Source organism: Falco punctatus, assembly GCF_963210335.1.
Source record: "Falco punctatus genome assembly, chromosome: 9".
Taxonomy (NCBI): Eukaryota; Metazoa; Chordata; class Aves; order Falconiformes; family Falconidae; genus Falco; species Falco punctatus.
Genome location: NC_137589.1, coordinates 53,757,021 through 53,776,918, shown reverse-complemented (window position 1 = coordinate 53,776,918; position 19,898 = coordinate 53,757,021). Strand labels below are relative to the sequence as shown.

General features: G+C 43.8%; 1 protein-coding gene across 2 annotated transcripts; it reads right to left on the bottom strand.

Moving 5' to 3' along the window:
- Window positions 1-493: 493 nt before the first annotated feature.
- PKN3 (protein kinase N3) lies at window positions 494-19,897 on the bottom strand. Of its 2 annotated transcripts, none has more exons than XM_080402583.1 (22): window positions 19,710-19,897; window positions 16,188-16,470; window positions 15,480-15,628; window positions 13,849-13,978; window positions 13,584-13,735; window positions 12,997-13,192; window positions 12,500-12,691; window positions 12,129-12,238; window positions 11,493-11,636; window positions 10,444-10,519; window positions 9,309-9,495; window positions 8,563-8,674; window positions 7,644-7,717; window positions 6,077-6,143; window positions 5,390-5,481; window positions 4,849-5,025; window positions 4,697-4,759; window positions 4,061-4,137; window positions 3,343-3,485; window positions 2,965-3,072; window positions 2,308-2,388; window positions 494-1,388 (listed from the first exon to the last, which is right to left on the bottom strand). In XM_080402583.1, the coding sequence occupies exons 1-22, from the start codon at window positions 19,728-19,730 to the stop codon at window positions 1,176-1,178; spliced, it is 2,847 nt and encodes a 948-aa protein (XP_080258709.1). In that variant the 5' UTR covers window positions 19,731-19,897; the 3' UTR covers window positions 494-1,175. The 2 variants fall into 2 exon arrangements, with proteins under 2 accessions (XP_080258709.1, XP_080258710.1); XM_080402584.1 differs by having other exon boundaries at window positions 16,188-16,452.
- Window position 19,898: the final 1 nt, after the last annotated feature.

The following is a 19,898-nucleotide window of genomic DNA, read 5'->3' as shown; positions in this document are numbered from 1 at the left end:
GCACAATTACATTAGTTCAACTTCTGCCCACCTCTGTTGAAGACGGAGTGAAAGAGTAGTAGCTGTGCATCCCTGTTTGTCACCAGTGGGATGCTTCATTTCTGGATACCCTTCCTTTTTTTGCCCAACAAGCTAACATTACAAATTTAAGAGAAGAAAATGTATCTTGTCAAGTATAATTACAAGATCTGTTACCAGGGGCATGAAATCACCTTAACTTACTGGTTTTCCAATATTAACACTGTCATTATTTAGCTATCCAAAAAAAGACACAGGATATACACATAGATAAAATCTGTGGAGAGACAACTTGACTGCAGTCATTTGTATGTGACAGCTGATGACACCATGCAATATGCACACAGATGAGTGAGAAGGAAGGAAGAAAATATGCTATTGACATTCACAAATAAAATCCTGCCTGTTGAGCAGAATGTGGCTAGCTCTGATCTGTAACATTCAGCTAACACGAAAGAGATGAAAAGCTGAAATTTCATTATAAGGAAAGGTATCTTTTATTAATAATAATAATAAAAAAGCATGTGCAAAGCTGTGGTGGTTTTATATCATTAAAAACAACAGCTAAGTTTCAGCATCCTCAAAAGTAGAGAGAGACTCCTTTTCCTTAAGATAAGTCACTTGGATCATTATCAAACCCAAACATCATTGTCTTGGTAGCGTTAAAATCCATTCCTTCTCTGGCATGCACATAGTTATAACTGGAAACGGGCATAAAATTGTTACAAACAGGGAATGCTGCGTATCTTTTCTAGAAAAGAGGTGAGCAGCGTCCATTCCCCCTGCTACTATGCAACTTTAAAAAGCCGTGCTACCTACTTAGGCTTTTTGCAAAGAGTAACCTGGGTTGCGGAGATTATTTGATTTCTCTAAGTTCCACTTAAATTTCAAATTTCCGTCTATATTCAATGCAGCAAAAGATACATCCTGTCAAACACAAATTACTCCTTACAGATAACTGATATCCAGTATCCCTCTGACAAACGAGGCTGAGAAAACCACAGCAGGTTAACTGAGCTTGCAGGGCACTCTCATCCCGGGGTCATCAGCACTACCAGTTCTATGAATTCTGTTGACTTTTCCATTGCCCATGCCAAGTCCTCTCTACGCTCTCTCAAGGTGGTAACAATCTGTTCATGTTTCTTACAGCACAGGAATCAAACTTCTAAAAGGTGTCTGGAGACAAAGTCAAAGTCCTTGAAGACAGTCTGCTCCTTATGGGTTAGAAGAGCAACCTCCTCTGGAGGAGTAAGGATTGGCTTTTGTGATGTGAACTCTTCATCAAAATTGCTAATGTCGGTGGGATCTCTTAAAGTGGGCACAAAAGGGGGCTTCAGAGTCCTGGCAAACAGGGCATCCCAATCAATTTCCTGTAAGAGATGGAAGTGAACAGGCCAGATTGACAATTATGAAATGTGAAAGCAAGAGGGAGATTACAGCCTCCCTTCCAGATCATTTGCAACATGTCTTTTTATTACTAATTCACAAAAAAAAAAAAAAAGGGGGGGGGGGGCGGGGCGGGAAGGCAGAGAACTGAAAAAATGCTCAAAACAAACAGCACAACAGCACAGTCTGCGCAGGCCAGGTAGTACAGAGATCCCGTACAGTCTAAGGCTGTTCTTCAAAATACCAAGAAACAAAAGGATAGATCAAACTGTACATAGGAGGGACAAACCCAAAAAGTGCAGCTGTGGCCAAGTGGATCTGTGGACTTCCCAGCAATTTCTGCTGATGTCCAAGTTCTCTGCCTCCGGCGCAAAGCCAGCCAGGGGCCATAAGGCCGACAGCTTCTGGCAGACGGGTACTGACAAGGCGGAATGGTGACCCTGCTGCCTGGAGTAGGTGTGTACCCTTGACCCAAAGCAAATGTGTCTCTAACCTCAACTTCTCTTAGGATTCACGTACATCCTGCAAATGCAGGTGCCATCAAATAGACCGACTGGTGGTCACGGTCGTCACCAGACAGCATCTTTGACTGGTGCAGTTTGATTTAAGAAGGGATATTTGTTGATGGTTCAAAAGGTAGGTATATTTGTACATAGAAGCAGGACAATCAGAAACGACAAACTGGCTCTGGAAACTTACGGGTCCCAGAAAATGTGCTTTATGACACGGGGGATGTAATTTCAAACACGAATTGAAACACATATTCCTGACTAGAGCAATAAGGTGCAACAGAAGCCACCACTAAGATCTCACCGATAACTCATGGAAACATGCCTCAGTACCAACAGGAAGCATATCAATCTCTGCTCTAACATGAGGGGGAGGGGTTAAGTGAGCTCCTACCTTAAAAAAGGCCTGGATTTTAATCTCTTCTGCATCTTTTTCCCCTGCTCCCAGTCTGCGCTCTGGACATTTCCGAAGAAGCTGCAGGAAATATCAGTTCAAAATTAAACAACGGGAACAAGGAAGAACAGAAATAATGTTCCAGAGAGAAAAACAAGAAAGGAGATGGACTGACCCCTCAGTATCTTCTCATTCTCACTTTGCAGCAAGGTCATAATCTGCTAGTAATAGCTCAGACCTAGTTCCTTGTAAACAACTTGCCAACATCAATGAGATACCCGCTATAAACCGCATGAAGCATCTCATCTTAATTGTGCACCTGTGACTACCGCGTCACAATTCAAAAAACCAAATCAAGCCATCCCCACTGAACGACTCAGACATTCCTGCCCCTGACTCAACACTTCTCCATTTCAGACTTAGCAGCAACAGACCTCAATAAGAAGTCTGCTTAGTCACCCTTAGACAAAAGAATAACACTTATATAAAGAGAAGTCAAGGAAAAATATGTGTAAATCTTCAGTATTTCCTTAGTACGCGTAGGCAGCTCCAGGTTACGCACATAAATGTTATCGGTCCTAACAGAGTCCCCTCTGGATCCACTCATGCAGTAAACGCAGATTCCTCAGGCTCCCAGAGACCCATCAAACCCATTACCTTACGGATTATAGAAAGTGCCTCAGATGAAAGGAATCGTGGATACCGGACTTCATCGTTGACAATACTGTCAAAGACTTCTTCCTCATCATCTCCAGGGAATGGTGACTGCAATTGTGATATATTATTATTTAATACATATAGCACTCATTCCTTACTATTAAATAGAGATGAGAACAGTGGAGGGCTGTATGGATTAACTAGTATTTGGCAAGCACTATGAATGAGAAAAATGTAATTTAATTACTAATAAATAGTTGTCTACATTCAGCAAAATTTTATCTCAGGTGGTCGGGTGCTATGCTCCTCAAGACTGCTCAGGGAGAACAGTCTTGTTCTTTCTTGGAAACCGACTTTCTTGGAGAAAGATGGCCTTACCTCGCCAACAAGCATCTCATAAATGAGTACGCCCAGTCCCCACCAGTCTACTGCCCGAGTGTAAGAGATGTCGGTCAGGACTTCTGGAGCCAGAAATTCAGGGGTGCCACAGAAGGTGTTTGTGCGGTCTCCAAAACCTATTCCTGTAGGAAAAAACACTTTGGTAAATGTCCAGCACACATTGCCAAATGGATCACACGCAGCCTCACCTTCTGAAAGCCAGAGTTTATCACGATAGTCAAATGCTGCTAACGGGGCAAAGGTTCTCTTCAATGGCTGTAAATGTCAAATAGGAAGTACGAAACCTGAGGCCCCTAACAACTCCAAATAAGAAATACACAGACAATGCTTAAATAAACAGAAAAACCAAGGAAACTCCCTGCAGATTCCGTTGTTCATTCACTCAAGCACACATTTTGTAGTATCCTATATTCTGGCTCTTTTGAACAAACAAACATGTTGTGAACTCCTTCATAACTTTCCTGAAGATTAAAGGACAAAGTACTCTTTCCAAGTTCATCATGGCCAGAAAGGTGAGGGGGTTTTGTTGTTTGGTTTGTAGGGTTTTTTTGTTTTGCTTTTGGTGGGTTTTGTTTTATTTTTAAGATGGAGATGAATACAAGTTACCCACAACCGTGTCAGCACCTGTATTTGTGAACACATTACTAAATCCCAGATCCTAAACTGGTTCAATTTCAGCTTCACCAAAGTCACTCACCTTCCTTACACAATCCAAAATCTGCAATCTTCACAAATCCTTCTGCGTCTAAAAGAAGATTATCCAATTTCAGGTCCCTGCAGGCAAAGGAGAGGAAAGAAAATGGTAGGTGAAGTCTGAGGATTGCCACCCAACATCTTGCTTTGCAAGAGGCAGAAACTAGATGTTAATGAAGATAATAAAAGCTAAATTGAGTGAAGTCCACATTTGGTTTAAAATCATGTGTTACTTGGAAGATTCCCCTTAATGTATTGATATTTTCCTCTTAATGACAGACTCACAAAGCAGCTTGGAGCTGCGTGGGGCTTATTCATCTGGAAAAAGAGCATCCCACAACAGTGTGACAAATTACTTGACTATCACAGTAAAAAAGAAAGCAGTGACTTACAGGTGACCCCTAGAATGCATTGACAGGTCACAGAGGATTAATCACCTGCAACATGTCAGATGAATAGCTTCTAGATGACTTTCTTTACTGTAAGCACGATGAACAAGCTGATAAAAACAGCCGATGGGGAAAATAAAGACAGACAGAAAGATTAGAAACCCCAGCAAGACAGTGAGCTCCAGACACTACAGGACAAACAAACTTTCAAGTTGCTGAACTGTCTTATGCATGATTCCTCGCTGCATTACCTATAAACAATTTTCTTCTCGTGCAAGAACTGGAGCCCCAAGACTACGCAGGCTGTATAAAACCTAAAAGAGAGAAACAGTTATCAGGAAATATATACAAGAATCAAGTTAAAAATTTATAGTGCCTGGAAACCAGACTAATTCTAACTCACTGTGCCATATGTTCCGGAAAGATATCTTCATGTATGCGCATCATAAGATCACCACCCGGAGTATATTCCATCACAAAACAAGCATGATGAGGTGTCTGGAAACACGCAAACATGTTCACAAGGAATGGATGATCAGAAGAATTGACCACTTCAAATATTCGCTTCTCACAGTTCAAGCTGCCAGGATTCAAAGAACGAAAACGTCAATGTTAGAACTTGGCAGAAAAGCCTGTTTTGAGAAAGACAGGATGAAGAAGAAAATCTTTACATCTTAAGTTTGAGAAATAAAAACCGAGGGCTAATACGGTATTTATCTTGCATACTTCCAGTGTTTCAGAGTGTTCTTCAGGTGTTATTCTACCAGAAGCTAGAAAGCATCACTGTTACAAGTTCCCTTGTGCCTGATGTTAGTTACCCAAGCCTTAAGGTCACATTTAACCTTAATAGTGCCATGACCAGTACACATCATACCTACTCACATTTGATTACAGGTGTGTTAGTGTAGCATCTGGAAACAGTACCATCGCTAAACAAAGCTCACCTATCAATTTCATCTCTCCTAATAATATCTTTTTTCTTCAAGGCTTTGATAGCATACAGCTTCCCAGTTGCCTTGTATTGGGCCAGCAGTACCTGAAAGACAACAGAAAAGCTGTACTTCAAACAAATCTATTATTTCCCTATCAGATTGCTTCAACTCCCATTGACAAAATTTCCAACCACTCTAGTCATTCTCAAAACCAAGCTCAAGAGCTCAAGTAACTCCAAAAATGGAGCACGTTTTTACTGCTCCTTGTGCTGCAGCAGTCCAGGAGAATGTCAGTGTAAGTTATATTCTCACAAACAGCACTATCACAGCTGGCCCAGTGCTGTTTGTGAGCACCTCAGAGCGCTCACAGCAAGCAACTGCACACAGTTTTTGGGAAGGGAGCTATTCCACTAGTAACCACCATGATAATGAAAGGAATGGTAATTGTGTGCTTTATGAAATGACTTAGCACTCCCAGGATGGTTTTCTCCAGGCTTTGAGGCCACAAATCTTCCAGAGTTTCGACTGTTAACGACAATTATCATCTGCTTGTGTGGTTGGGCTGGGTTTGTGTCACATATCTGCGTTGCAACAAATCTCTTCTGTACTGCAACATTTCTATTCAGACTGAGGCAGAGGCCCATCTTCACAATCACAGTCCTAGTGCCCCCTTCCACAAAGTGTACACTTCTACACTACCTTCCCAAAGTGGCCACGTCCCAACATAGCAATGCAGTGAAAATCCTCAAGCTGAACTGTCCTTTTCCTGCAGACAAAGAAGAATTGCTGAGACGATACCCAAAAGATGCATAAACAGATAACAAAGGAGCATGTATTAGTGTTAGGGGAAGAAGCTCTGTACAGCAAAAGGAAAAGCAAACAGCTGTGTCAACCACACCTTGCCTAAGCGGAAATCCTGAAAAATTAGGCTTGCTGCTGCTGTTCTGCCATGGAAGAAAGGAGCAGCTAACCATAAGGTGAAGAAACTGCTCCCAATGGCAGCAGTCTGACTTCATCTGTACTGGCAACAGGAGCAATAATACTGACTCTGCAAGGCTTACTCTCTCTGTTACTTCCCATAACAGCATCAGTTCCCCTCCACCCCTACCCCTGGAGCAGTAAAATCCAGTTATGCCAACAATCCTTTTGGCAGACTGAAGAGCAATTGTGTTAATCAAACATGAACACGTATATCAAGTGCTAGTAGGACAACAGCGTAAGGAGAACCGAAGTTCTCAAACAGGAATTGGAAACAAAACACAGTGAGACAACAGACGTAAGATGTTGCTGGTAAAAAAGTAGCTGAATAAAGAGATGCTATAGAACGTTATGTCAGCCACAAGGTGTTACCAAGGAAACCAAAGCTGCAGAATTGCTTGGAAATAACTAAAAAAATACCAAAACAAAACAACAAAATCAACAAACAACCCACACCCCAAACACTTCGGTCCAGGATCATCTTTAAAAGACAGCAGACACTCCGAACTCTTCCAGTAAATGAAATGAAGGGCTAAGTACCTACTCATGAAGGACTCAACTCCCTCCTCAGCCTTCTCTGAGAGAAGGCAGGTAGGGTTCCTGACTGTATCCTGACTGCGTGGTTTTGAAGATGGGACCCCCTCAAAAGTGATGATAAAATTATGAATGTAATTCTATGATCTGAACTGCAAGATCAGCTTAGATTTTGCTATTTGTGCTTTTTCAGTCAATATTTGTTCAACAGTAGTATTTTTTTTTTAATTTGGTATCTTTACTGCTGTGTATCCTTGTTACATACAAATCGTGTACATAAAACTGCCATAGACTATCAACAAGTTACTATTTAATGCTTCCCTACATAATGAAAGGTAATGTATCCTGCATATCAATAGAAACAGTGTGAGGGATGCCAAAAGTGTTTCTGAAATGTATTACTTAGGATGCAGACACATCTAAATATGCTACACCATAAAACTTCCAACACAAGCAAACACCTGAAGACAATTAAGTCACTTTAGTAAAATGTAAAATCATCTATTACACTGTAGTGTACAGTCTATCAATAGGCTAAGTATTGGGGTTAATAAACAGATAAAGGTGCAGCAGACATTTGGACAAGCAAAATTCAGAGCAGACTTGTCACGGTATTGTCTGCACTCAGCACCAAGAGTCTGCTGCTGAGAAACCAAAGCATACCCGGAGCAGAATTTTAGACTGCATGCTCAAAATTTCAGTGCAGTGCCTCTTTAATCTGTGATCCAAGACAGCCCATGCTGTCTATAGTTACCTTGGAGATGCCAGGATTGGAAATTCTGTCATAGCAGAGCCGCAAGACTTCTCAACATGCAGCCTCTTCAGACACTAGGAACAGAAAGAAGATTACAGTGTGTCATCCTCTGGAATCACCAAGTCAGACCTGAACACCCACGGCCAAATTTTCTTCTCTGTCATGATCCAGCATAACCACAAACAAGTTCTTGCAGTTGGTCATCGCCTCTGCTTGGGGCGAAGCAGTTTGAAAGCAGATTGTCTGTGGTCACACAAAACTATTCCCACGTACAATATTTTTTGATACGTTCAAACTCCTGAAAACAAACACTTCTAAAAGTCTAGGATAAAACATTTCCTTTCTAGAAAAAAGGCATCCCATGTCCCCAAAAGACTCACAATGATCAAAGAACGCAGTTTCCTGTGTCACCAAAGCCACATGAGAAAGGGTAACGTGTGGCAGAACACAGGTCATTAACCATTATACTACTCAAAGCAATTTTCCTGCTGCTTCCTGTCAGAAAAGTAGAGCTCTTCTTGGCTTTGCCCAGTTTCTTTAATGACAAAGAATTTCATCTGGTCCTAAAAGCCTGCTGACCCTCCTTCCTTGCTTTCCTGTGCAGTCATCTGTTCTGTATTCTTGCCCTGAACTTGCAATGCTGACCTACCTCCCATTTTGGTTCTCCAAGAAAAGCAACTTATAATTTTAAAAAAACAGAACAAAAAAGAACGGGGAGGTGGGGCGGGAAGAGATATGCAGCACTCTTTGCATGATGAGATGCAACACAAACCACAAATTCTGAATCACCGGAGATCAGCTAGCTAATGAGGAGGCACCTGCCTAAAGTATAGTTAATTTCTCCAGTAATAAATAAGAACTGAGCCTTAAAAGATACCAACCAACAAAGAAAAGCCTCCCTGTTAGCCTAGATGATTACCGGAGAATCTGCAGGAGACAGTGTTGATTCTTTGGAGTTGGCCATCAGAAAAAGGCGTGGAGGCTTGGGTGGAGCTTCATCAGGAACGGTAAGCTTAGCCACAGGAAAGTCGCTGCATTGGTAAGACAAAATTGAAGGAGATTACCACAGCGTATTTAAACGCTTAGCTACCTACCTTTTGAGTGCTACACTATGCTAGTGGTTGGCGTACATGTAACCTCATGAAAGAAGAGCGCATTTTTACCACAACAATCACATTGTGACCTTGCATAGACTTTAGTTACTATATTGGTGAAGACATTTGATGAGGGGGATTCTCTTTCCTTTACAGCACGTCTTTCTGTGTATATAAAATAACTTTTGAAAATCTGCTTTTGGGTGAGGGTTTTTTTTTGTATCACTGTTTGCAACCACTGTCATGGCCACGGATCTTACTGCAGAGGAAAAAGAAAGCTGCTGAAGTTCCCTTGGCTCTGGAACACACTCACTGCTTGTCAGGACAGCAATTCTGAAAATCAGTCCGACTGCTAACACTAAACCAGGGCTAGTCACAGTGTATTGAACACCCCACTTAAAACCACATCATTTCAGGCACCATTGGCTTTTCTTAAAGCCCTGAATTAAGTTCCACAGATATTTTTCTCATCAGTATCTTCCTCCACCTTAGTAAGGTGCAACAGAATGTTAAGTTCTATCCTACAATCTGTTCCAGAGTGCTATCCAGCAACACTCAGAATATGACTTACCTACTCAGTTTGGAAACTGAGTCAACGTGACTTTGCAGGGGAACCGGAGAGAAGTCTGTGTGCACAGGATCATGAAGTGGGGGACTCAGGGTGCTCATGGAACTACATGGAGGGAGGAAACTCATCATCAATCGACCCCAAGCAGCAACATTCATGTTCATTTGAGGAGCTCGGAGAAATTCCTTCCCTGGAGGAGTCAGGGTCAAAACACCAGTGAGATGACAACGCACAAACTATAATCTCCTGTACCATTTCATCATTGTTTCCACCCAAACACCTGCGGGTTACTCAAAAAAAGGTAGCCCACCCTAGGGTGAATGGGTTTTTTTCCAGGGAAGAAAGTTTAATAAAGATAATGATGAAACAGACCTACTGTTTCCCCTAAGTTCAGCTCCATAAAATACCGTAACAATACTCAAGTGGTAATTGCATAAAACATTAAAAATTTATTTTATTTTAAATCAGGTTTTCTTCTATTTCAACACTGCATTTTAATCATGCAGCCTGTTCATAGAAAGTTTCTGAAACTGTTTTAAAAGAGTGAAACATTTGGGATGTTTTCATTATTTGTATTATTTCCTGAAGAATATAAACATAAAATCTCATTTATCCCCACTGCCAGGACTTCTCAGTACGTAAAATCCTACCTTACTCAGCTTCACAAAAAGAATTTGCAGGCGAAAAAGATAGTTTGAAAGTATTCCAGTCCCTAAACTATTGATCTGAGATGCTAGCTCTAGAGATCTGACAGATAATCAGTAGCCTGTTCATGCTACAGTCTTCTATAATTCAGAGTTTTCCAGAAAACCTTCCAATACCTGTTCATCAGTAAACACATTGCTAGTTAAATTAGTACAGCTTGAGTCCTGGATCTTGCTAAGAAGTCTGTTAAATGACTAGGAATTATACCTTCATAACAATGTTAATTGTGAATAGAAACACCATGCTGCACTTTTTTTGACCAAAGAAACTTTCATGTTCTAATAAAACCTACCTACTTACACACAGTAATTAGCAAGCATTTTAATATTTCACAAACTGAATGGGATAGCAGTGCATGCCAGCCTGCCTGTGCAAACCCCTGCCCTCACCTACACACCTGAGAGAGTAAGTAGCCAGTTCTGTAGCAGCTCACCTTTCTGTTTGGGGAAAATGCGTTTCTGTCGCTGCAGTTTTGGCTTCCTCTCAATGACGGGATTACTGAACATCACCTGTCAGAGAAGCAAAAGGGGTTTGTCAGGATTCTTCATTTATGCTGTGAACACAAACTTTCACACATGCCTGCTCCCTCGTCAAACTCTCCATTCCCATCTGCATGGTAAGTTAGGAGTCACTCCCATAGACTCCAGACTGCATTATTCTAGCTTCACCCTCTAAATACCTGTTACTTCAACTATGGTTTTAGATGTTTGCATTTTCTGCTACCTGAAATGCAGAAAACCCCCAGAATTAAGACCAATTTGTATCCCAAACAAAGTGAATCTAATTTGTAAAGCCATGCATAAAGAACACATCCATCTGTAGGGTAAAAAAAAGTAATACTCTGTGGTAGAGAAGTAAAAAACCAAAAAAACCAAAAACCCTCACAAAACAAACCCACAAAAATCCAAAGTGGCAAGGAGAGAAGGCAAATTTTGGTACATAAGGTTAAGATCCTACTTTTGGAAAGATAGCCAGAGGAACTTTCATCCCAACACAAAGGAGAAAGTACTGCAGCTGTTAAGGGATTATCTGGGTGATCTCTTCATTGATAGTACTTCAAACTATTATTAGCCTCAGAAAGATGATTAAATAAGCATACCCAGAGGGAATTTGGATATCGCATTCTAGAGTCTCTGTGATTCAATTCTGACCATTAAGCCATATGTTTAATTAAAGTGTCACTGATGACTCATAATGAAAGCAAATAAAAACCAACGGATTACACAGCACACACACACATATATAATTACAGGAGAGCAGCTGAAGAGTCACCCTGGGCTATGGCATGTGTACATCTATTATATCATGTTGTTCCTTATTCTTATGTGTGATACTGATGCAAAAGGATTTCGGGTGTCATTCTACCCTTCTAGACTATTGCTCCTTCCATTCCTTGTATTCTGGGTTGGACAACTGCTTGTAGGGCAGGCACCCTAAACAGACAAGAGTTCTCTCAAAAAGAAACAAAGCTTACATTTATACCTCTGCAAAAAGCATTCCTTGGGGTTCGAGTGAGAGACACATCCCGTGACGTTCGTTATCAAGGAAATCATCCAAACGTAAAAACTTCACCGCACATAGTTCTCTCCAGTCTCTCCAATAAATTGCAATTTCTAGCTCACGAGACTGGTGGGATGGGGGAGTGGTGGGGGAGAAAAAAAAACAACAAACAGAAGAGTTACATACTGCCCCATGCTCTGGAAATGGCATGCACATGCTGTTGTAAAAATAAAAAAAATCAGTAAACTAAATAGCGTGCCTAAGAAACTTCTTTAATCCTTCTGTTCCCTGCTTTCTCTGATGTTTTCAGCTCTTCTTAGCCACGGACCCTCTTGGAGATGGCTGTCTTGGCTCTCCGTTTCAGAAATTCCTGAGAGCCACTTTGCTGGTAAGATGAAATAAAACTGCTCAGATAAGAAGAGCAGGACAACAGATGCTGTTCAGGCTCTGCCAGAGATGCACTGCCTTCAGGAGAAGGCTAAGATAACTGACACATAAAAGGACATAGGGACAGCAGCAATATAGAGTTGAATCAAGTGGGATGGCAGCTAAATGAGCAAATCAGGTAAGTTGAAATGGAAAACCAAACACAACACAGGGAACCTGGGGCAGACTTACCCGGTCTAGCTCAATGACAAAGCTCTGGTCCCATGCCTGGTTATTAACCAGTCCCCAGTTTGTTTGGCCAACCACTTTATTGTCCACTTTGAGCACAGCAAGTACCTCATCTGGACAAAGGAGAAAACATAGATTACAATCTCTTACCAAAGAAAATCTCTCATGATGAAAGTGAATATCCCAACCAAATGTAATTTCCAGGAGAGTACTAGGACCACCAGGTATAACACAATTTATTCTCTCTCTTCAGTTTTGCAGAAACCAGGTTTCTTATAATGACACTCACACCAGGCTAATCTAGTACCGTGACGAGAAGCCCCCATGCTCCCACACACCACTCACAATTCAAGAGGGAGTGCCCCCATACTCACTACATGGCTCTTCGCTCCGCAGGTACTTTCCTGCAACACTACGACCATGGATACCCAAGCCAACTCGTGTTCGTGAAAGGGACCTCAAATCACTCGGGCTGCCACAGATGGGAGAAGAACTAGTCATTCGGGAACGTCCGGGAACATTTTCCAATAGATCCTGACACCCCATCAGTCTCACTTCCAGTGTTCCTGAGGAATTTTAGGACAGTAAGAATATTATTATGTAAACAATAAAGTGATTCCAGTCAGCCTGTCCTCACAGGGGTCCAATAATTTCTTAGATTCGTGATTTCTTGGTTAATAGCTCAAATCTACCCCAGATTAACAGGCTGCAAATCCATACAAACAGAAAGCTCTGGCTAGCCTAGAAGACATAAATCCAGTTCCTAGAAAACCAAACGTTCATATAACAAGAAGCATTACAAAGAGAACAAATGCAACTCATCTCTCCCTCTGTCCTCCTCACAACAACATGCTGTGCAGGATTCACATACCTGTAAGGGCTGTAGATTTGATGACTGAAGTAGGTTGGATGCCACCATGCTGAGCTCCCAGGGAGGAAGTATTTATCAGTTCCTGCTTGATGAGTGCTCTTTTCGGATGATCGGGAGAAAGCTCACTAAGTTGATGTTCCAAGGACAAACGCAGCAGGTCAATCTTCTGAGATGATTCTTGCAAACGACCCTGAGCCTAGCAATATGAAGTAGAATGGAAAGCAGGCAGAAATTTTCAATGTACAGCCCCAGTCCAGGTACTATTAATCCATTATGAACTACTAGAGTAAGTTTCAAAAATGGCCAGATAACGTCTTACTAATAAAGGAACAAGGCATAATATTTTCCCATAGATACTAAATACCCCATCAGTGTCACTTCTGACCTTCCTGAGAAATTTCACCAAAGCGAGGAATGTTATCCCTAGAAGGGAAAGTGAACCCAATCAGTCTGTCCTCACACATGGACAGGAACTTTCCAAATTAATAACTCTTGGTTAACTACTCAGTCATGCTAAATCACTAACACTGAGGCATGAAACCATCCTCTTGAGAGGATGAGAGAGGAAAGCCCGAGCAAGTGTTTACCTCAGCCAAAAACTTGCGATCCTGTACCCGATTCCCTCCTAGGATCTTCAGCACATTTTTTGCCCCCTCAGCTACAGCAGCTTCAATGCGCAGGTGATGTCTCAGCTCCTCAATACGCAGCTCCAAAGCACTGATGGTGGTCCCCATCCTCACTACCCATTTGGAAGATAAAATATGGCGAGGAAGAAAACTGAGTGAGTATCGTGGATCTCAGGGCTTCGGCTGTATCTGTTCAGGGTGGTATCAGTTACTTAAAACACCTTACCTGCTGGATCCACTGTATCTTCCATCCCTCCTGTTGACTGAGATACTTTCACAATGTGCATGCGGATTATTTCAATCTTTGTCTTGCTGTCCTGAAGCATCTGCTGTGCTGTAGCCAGCAGCTTCCGCTCCTGCCAAAAGCAAAGCATAGGCAGAGAGAGAACCACGCTCATTAAAAATGGATTATGATGATGTATTCACATATGATGTGACGAGATGGTAGCTAAAAGAAGGGTCATAAATGATTCTGAAATGGCATACGTAAGCAGTTATGTAAAGGAGACATCGCTGAGGATCAAGGACTTTTATACTGTCTCCATTTGTAGAGGGAAAGGACAGGTCAAGGACATGTCCAGTTAATACCAAACCTTGAGCCTTGTGGTTCACTGGTTAACTGTGCTTACAGTGTTTTGTGAGCAGAGGTTCCGAACACATAAAAACATCACAACCTTTTACACTGCTGGTCTTACTGAATTAGGCTTCATAGTAAGCTTGGATATTTTTTTTTTATTATTATTATCCTTTGACTTTTAAATAGGACAATGCCAAACTCAAAACATGGGATGCATATGAAACCAGTAAACCTCTGAAAATTTTTCTCGGGTAAAGAGATACCACATGCTGTGCTCTATTCTAAACAATCTAGTGATATCAAAACATCACGTCAACTCAAGTGCACAATACCAATGCTTTTTAAATGTTCCTCAAGTCAGTGACCAAATGTACCTCTTATACCACTCTTACTACCTTCCCAGGCTTGGAACAGTTTTTCTAGAGATAGCAGTCCTACCATGTCACTTCCTATGAGATGCTTTTCTCTGGCTCAAATCTGCCTCTAGTCTAGAGTCACTATGAGCACTGAGGTCAGATGCCTCTACGCAGGCACTCAGCCAGCTTAAGTTAAGCACCTAGACCAAAGAAGTAATGTAGAATCTGTAGCTGGTAGGGAGAGGTGGATCCTTCCAAAGGGTTGTTCATCTGTTCAAGAACGATAACACAAGCTACTCTCTAGGTACCTAGCACTTTCCACTGAGACTACATGAGAATACATGGCTAAATTAAAACAGCATGTTTCCCAACTCTGTCATTAATACTACTAAGCAACACTCAAGAGCAGAAGCACAATCAGCATTTGCCATGTAAGAACTGCCAAAAGGATCAAAACTGCTAGACTATGCCCGTCTGTACGGTCTGATAGCTCCCAGCTCACAGTGATCACCACCACATGCTTCAGAAAAAGGCACAGGCAACCACATCATGGGCCAAAGTGGAACAAACTACACTTTCAGAAAAGCCTTTCTCACAACATCCAGTAAATACAGACTGGATTAAGCTCTTGGCGAATGAAACATCTGCCATCCAATTCCTTTCTGATTCCTGCTAAATTCTTGAAATCTGTAACATGTTGCAGGAAGTCTAACGCACAAGTGCAGTATTGGTTGTCCTGCACAGTAACATGACATGCTGTCTCTATGCTGAGAACCAAAATGCAGAGCTAGGATTCAGTCAAGCAAGCTTCACAAATTAATTTCTTTCACACACCAATTATCAGAGAGGTTTTGTGTATGGACTTTAAATACAGGTTTTGATCCAGGAATCCAAGTTCCCAAATGGTCGCTTATTTCTGCTTACCTTGGACGTTGAATACATTTGGATCATGTTCTCAGCTCCTTGTTTCACTTTCATTTCAACATGCAGCTGCTTTTTCAGAGCTTCAACCTTCCTTGCCATGGGGTCTGGGTTTCTTTCCCAGAGACAAGGATCTGGAGATACAGATCCATCTGCACAAACAATGCAATCAATACCATTAGTCATCTTTTCTGGTGTCACTTCACTGGGTTATAAACGGGTGACTCTATAAAAGAAGATTAGGCTATAAAATAAGGTAAAAAAAAGGTCTTGTCTACAAAACTGACTGCAAAACACCATTTCAAATGAAGCTCAAGCTCATATCCGTAAATATTTCTTGGTTTATCAATGAACCCGTCCTAACAAGCACTCTTCCAATTTTATACTCACTCATTCTGTAGGACATTTGGATGTTCAACTGTCCAGAAACTCTATTCAAATCTCTTCAGTTCTGCCTACAGCCCAACCCTGAATATTGCCCATGCTCAGCGCTCTCAGCTGGTCCTCTCCCTATGCTCATCCCTCATGTTGCCTCCTTTCACCTTTACTGCCTCATTCTCAACCTTTTACTGCACAGATCATTTCAGCTAAATACCAGCGGAAGAAACTCCTTCTACTTGTAAGCCCTCTTGTAAGATATATCAATTCAATATACATAAATATTGAAGCACTGTAACAGAATTTTCCTGTCAGTCATGATCCAAGACCTACCTGCCTTACTCTCCTCTTTGTCTGTTATTACAATCCTTGCGTTAAGCTCCTGAAGTTCCCAATGTAGTTGCTCCAGTTTTCGGTTGGAAGCTTTCAGCACATGCTCTATATGAGCAAGATTCTTTCTGTCTGTTGTCGCTTTACGCAGGTTTTCTGCTCCCTCTTTAATCTTCAGTTCCTTCTGTATAGCGCGGCGAAGTAGTTCCTTCTCACCCTCCAGTTTTTGCTGGAAGCTTGGATCCATTAAGTTCACACCATTGCCCAGCTGCAAGAGACAGCTGCCCTGTAATCAAGCAGCATTGGGCAAGAGGATTTCAGAGATAACACTGCTCAACCATTCACACGATATAGCAATACCTTCATTCCACTCCTTCATTTCATTTAGAAACTGGTTCACACATATTCTAAAGCCAATCTTTTCACCAAAGTTTCAAGACCAGACCAACATTTAAATTGCAGAGGACAGAACACAACTTTGATCCTGACATGCCTTAGTTTGGTTTTAAACCATAATGGTGAAAAACCTTCATCTTACTTGTCTCCTTGATATTTAATATCTACACACATCTTTGTTCTTCAAGTATCAAAGCCCAGCTAGTATTTTCCCTTGTTCTGATTAGCATTAACTTTTACTAGTACGATGTTGTAGATACAGATTTTTAGCTGAATATGTCTTGGTGCTGACTGCCCAAAGACACGTCTCAACTAACCTGTCAGAGCTTTTTAGGAATGTCATAAGCATGCATTAACTCTCAGCTGTTAGCCCTGAAGAAGAAAAATGTAAGACCTACAGCTGTTTCTACAAATGAATAAGCAAACAAGTAATCTTAACGTCCTTCAGTATCCAAAAAGGTAAGCAGGCTGTTGTCTCAATTTCTGTTCTGCTTGTGATTTACAGGCAGTAATGCCACTTTAAAACACTGATTATTTTGAGTTGCATTAGCAGCATTCAAGCTTGCTCTGGGCTTTGTTTTACATAATTTTCAATACTACTAGTTCTACTCATATATGCCTCATCAACAGCTCTGGACAGAGATGCTCTGCTTGCAGACTCAGGACATACGCAGTATAGGCAGCAGCAGTATATTTCACTGACCAAATAAGCACTGGACTCGGAGAGGAGCTGCAAAAGCTTTATCCATGAGAATGCTACACCTAACACCCTAAGACAGGGGTCCTCAGTCTTTTTAACCAGGGGGCCGGCACGGATGAAGTGGCAGGCAGTCATCTGCGGCTGCTTAGTTTCCCCCCCAGCCCCCGGCGGGGGGGGGGGGGGCGGGGCAGGTCTGTAAGTACCAGGGGCTGGATTGAGGACCCTAGGGGGTCGTATCCGGCCCGCAGGCCATAGTTTGAGGACCCCTGCCCTAAGAGATCCAAGCAAGAGGTTCTGTTTCTCTCTTCAGCAGGAAGAGTGGCTTTAAGGCATTTAAAGCAACTAATGTATTAATAAACTAACATAAATAACTCGCCATACCCCTGTTTACATGCAAAAGAAATGGCCACACAGTCAAGCTCCACTACACTAACCAACTTAATGTCACACAGCGTGTCAGTGACTAAAGACAGAACTCGGGAATCCTGACTTGCTTTCATACTCTTTCATCAGTTGACCACATTTCCAACAATAAACCACACTGGTTTTGGGTTACTTGTGTACATTACTGCACTTTAACAGTGTGCTGCGCATCCAAAGCCTACGCTGCTCACACAGGAACAAGTATTTAACCAAAGACCCAACCAACCATTCTTGATCAGTTTTTGCTACAATTTCAGTCTAACAACAAAATAACTGAAGAAGAAGGAAAATGAAATAATCTGTTTTAAAGTTGGCCTAAAACCAGGCTGGGCCTGCAACAGATACACCATAGCCAAAACGGGAGTTGTTCATATTGGTAACAAAACAAAAAGATTCAGTTTAACATCCTGGTTCTAGGAAGTTCTCGCCCAATTAGTAAAGCCAGGAACTAAGCCAGCGCTTTGAAAAACATCCAAAGTTTTGTGAGGAAGAGCTTGAATCATGGAGTTCCTGAGTCACAGGCAACTTTTACCAGCTGTAAGCTGGAAAATCAGAAAGCTCTTTATCCAGTCTGTAGCAAGTGACTGGAAGGAATTCATTGGTTGCAATTCTCATTTAAATAATTAGAAAAAGCATACATATTTATTTTCTATCCAAACTAAGCAAACGGGTGTAAGCAATCCACCCCCTAGACCAGCTCAGAAAAACGGAATGAGCAGTGGTACAAAAGTCATACAGACAAAGGGTGCTGAATATGGAGACCTGGGTATCGATTCAGAGAACAAGTATCGTCTGAGCAGTTCTCAGGCCAATTGTCCTCCAGATCACGCTGCCAAAAGCTAGTCTGAATACCAGTTAATGCACCATGCTAATTTTCTAAATATATTTAGAACGCAAGCGTGGCATGTTTTACTGGGTCCTTCTTCCCCTGTATGGATCAGAGTGCCCTAACGCTGGCACTGCTTGCACCAGGAAGATAAACATTCTGTTATCGAGGAGGACGTGAAAGCTGAACCCGCATTTGGGTTGATCCATTTCGCATTCTCAGGAATCCGAGCTGTGTCAGGACGCTGGCAGGGCCCGTGCCGCTGCTGCTCCGGGCTCCCTGGGAGGGTCAGCCCGTCAGGGTGCATCTCCAGCGCAACCCCGAAACACGTCTGCAGCTTGCAGAGAAACACCCAGAGCAGCCTGCTTTTGGTACTCGTAGCGGGGCTGCCGGAGCTCACCCAGCGCTTGCGCCAGACCGGTGCCGTGCCCCAGCGCCTGGCCTGCTCCGGAACGGGCGCGAACGGCAGCGGTGCCCGGCCCGCGCTGGGTGGGCGCGGGGCAGCCCGGGGATACCCCACCCCCGGGCCACAGCGCGGCGCTCGGCTCCCCGCGCAGCCGGGGCAGCCCCGGCCCCAGCCCGGCCGCCGGCGCCGCCGTGATCTGTCGGTTCCAGGAGCCGGAGGCGGCGGCCGCCCTCCCCGCCGACTCCCCAGGGCGCCTCGGCACGTCCCCCGCGGCAGCACCGCGCTGCAGCGGCGAGGCGGCGCCCCGGCGGCCCTGCGCGCTCCTCACGGGAGGAGGGAACGGCCGCGGCACCCGTTCCACAAAGGGCCGTTTCTCCCAGCACAGAGGCTGCCCGCCCGCCCGCCCCCGGCTGCCCCGCGCCAGCCGCAGCAGCCGCCGAGCCCCCCGCACCTCCTCGATGCCCAGAGCGGGTTCGCTCAGCGGGCACCAAGCCTGGCCCGGCCCCCGGCTCCCTGAGGCGAGGAGCGGCAGGCAGCTTTAGGGGACCCCACCTGCCTCGCGCAGCCTCCCCCGCCGCCCCGGGCCGCGGCCACAGCGAGCGGCGGCCCCACTCCCCTCCCCGGGGCCGCGGGCTCCTGGCGGAGCGGGGAGCCGCGCCCTCCCGGCAGGACGATAGACGGGGCCCCTCCGCCCCTGCGAGCCCCCTCGCCTGAGGCCAGGCGCTCCCCGCCCGCCCCGCTGCCTCCCCTCCGAGCCCTGGGCGCGGCACTCACCTGCGGGGTCCCCGACGCCATTGCTGCGGCCGGCGCCGCCAGCAACCGGCACTTTTTTCAAACTTCAGCCTTCCCGGGCAGCGGCCTGCCGCCGCCAGCGCCCTCTCGCGGGGTGCGGGCCCGGCGGGCGGCCCTCGGGGCGCGGGGAGCGCCCCTTCCCCGCACGGCGCCCGGCCCTGCTCCGCGGGT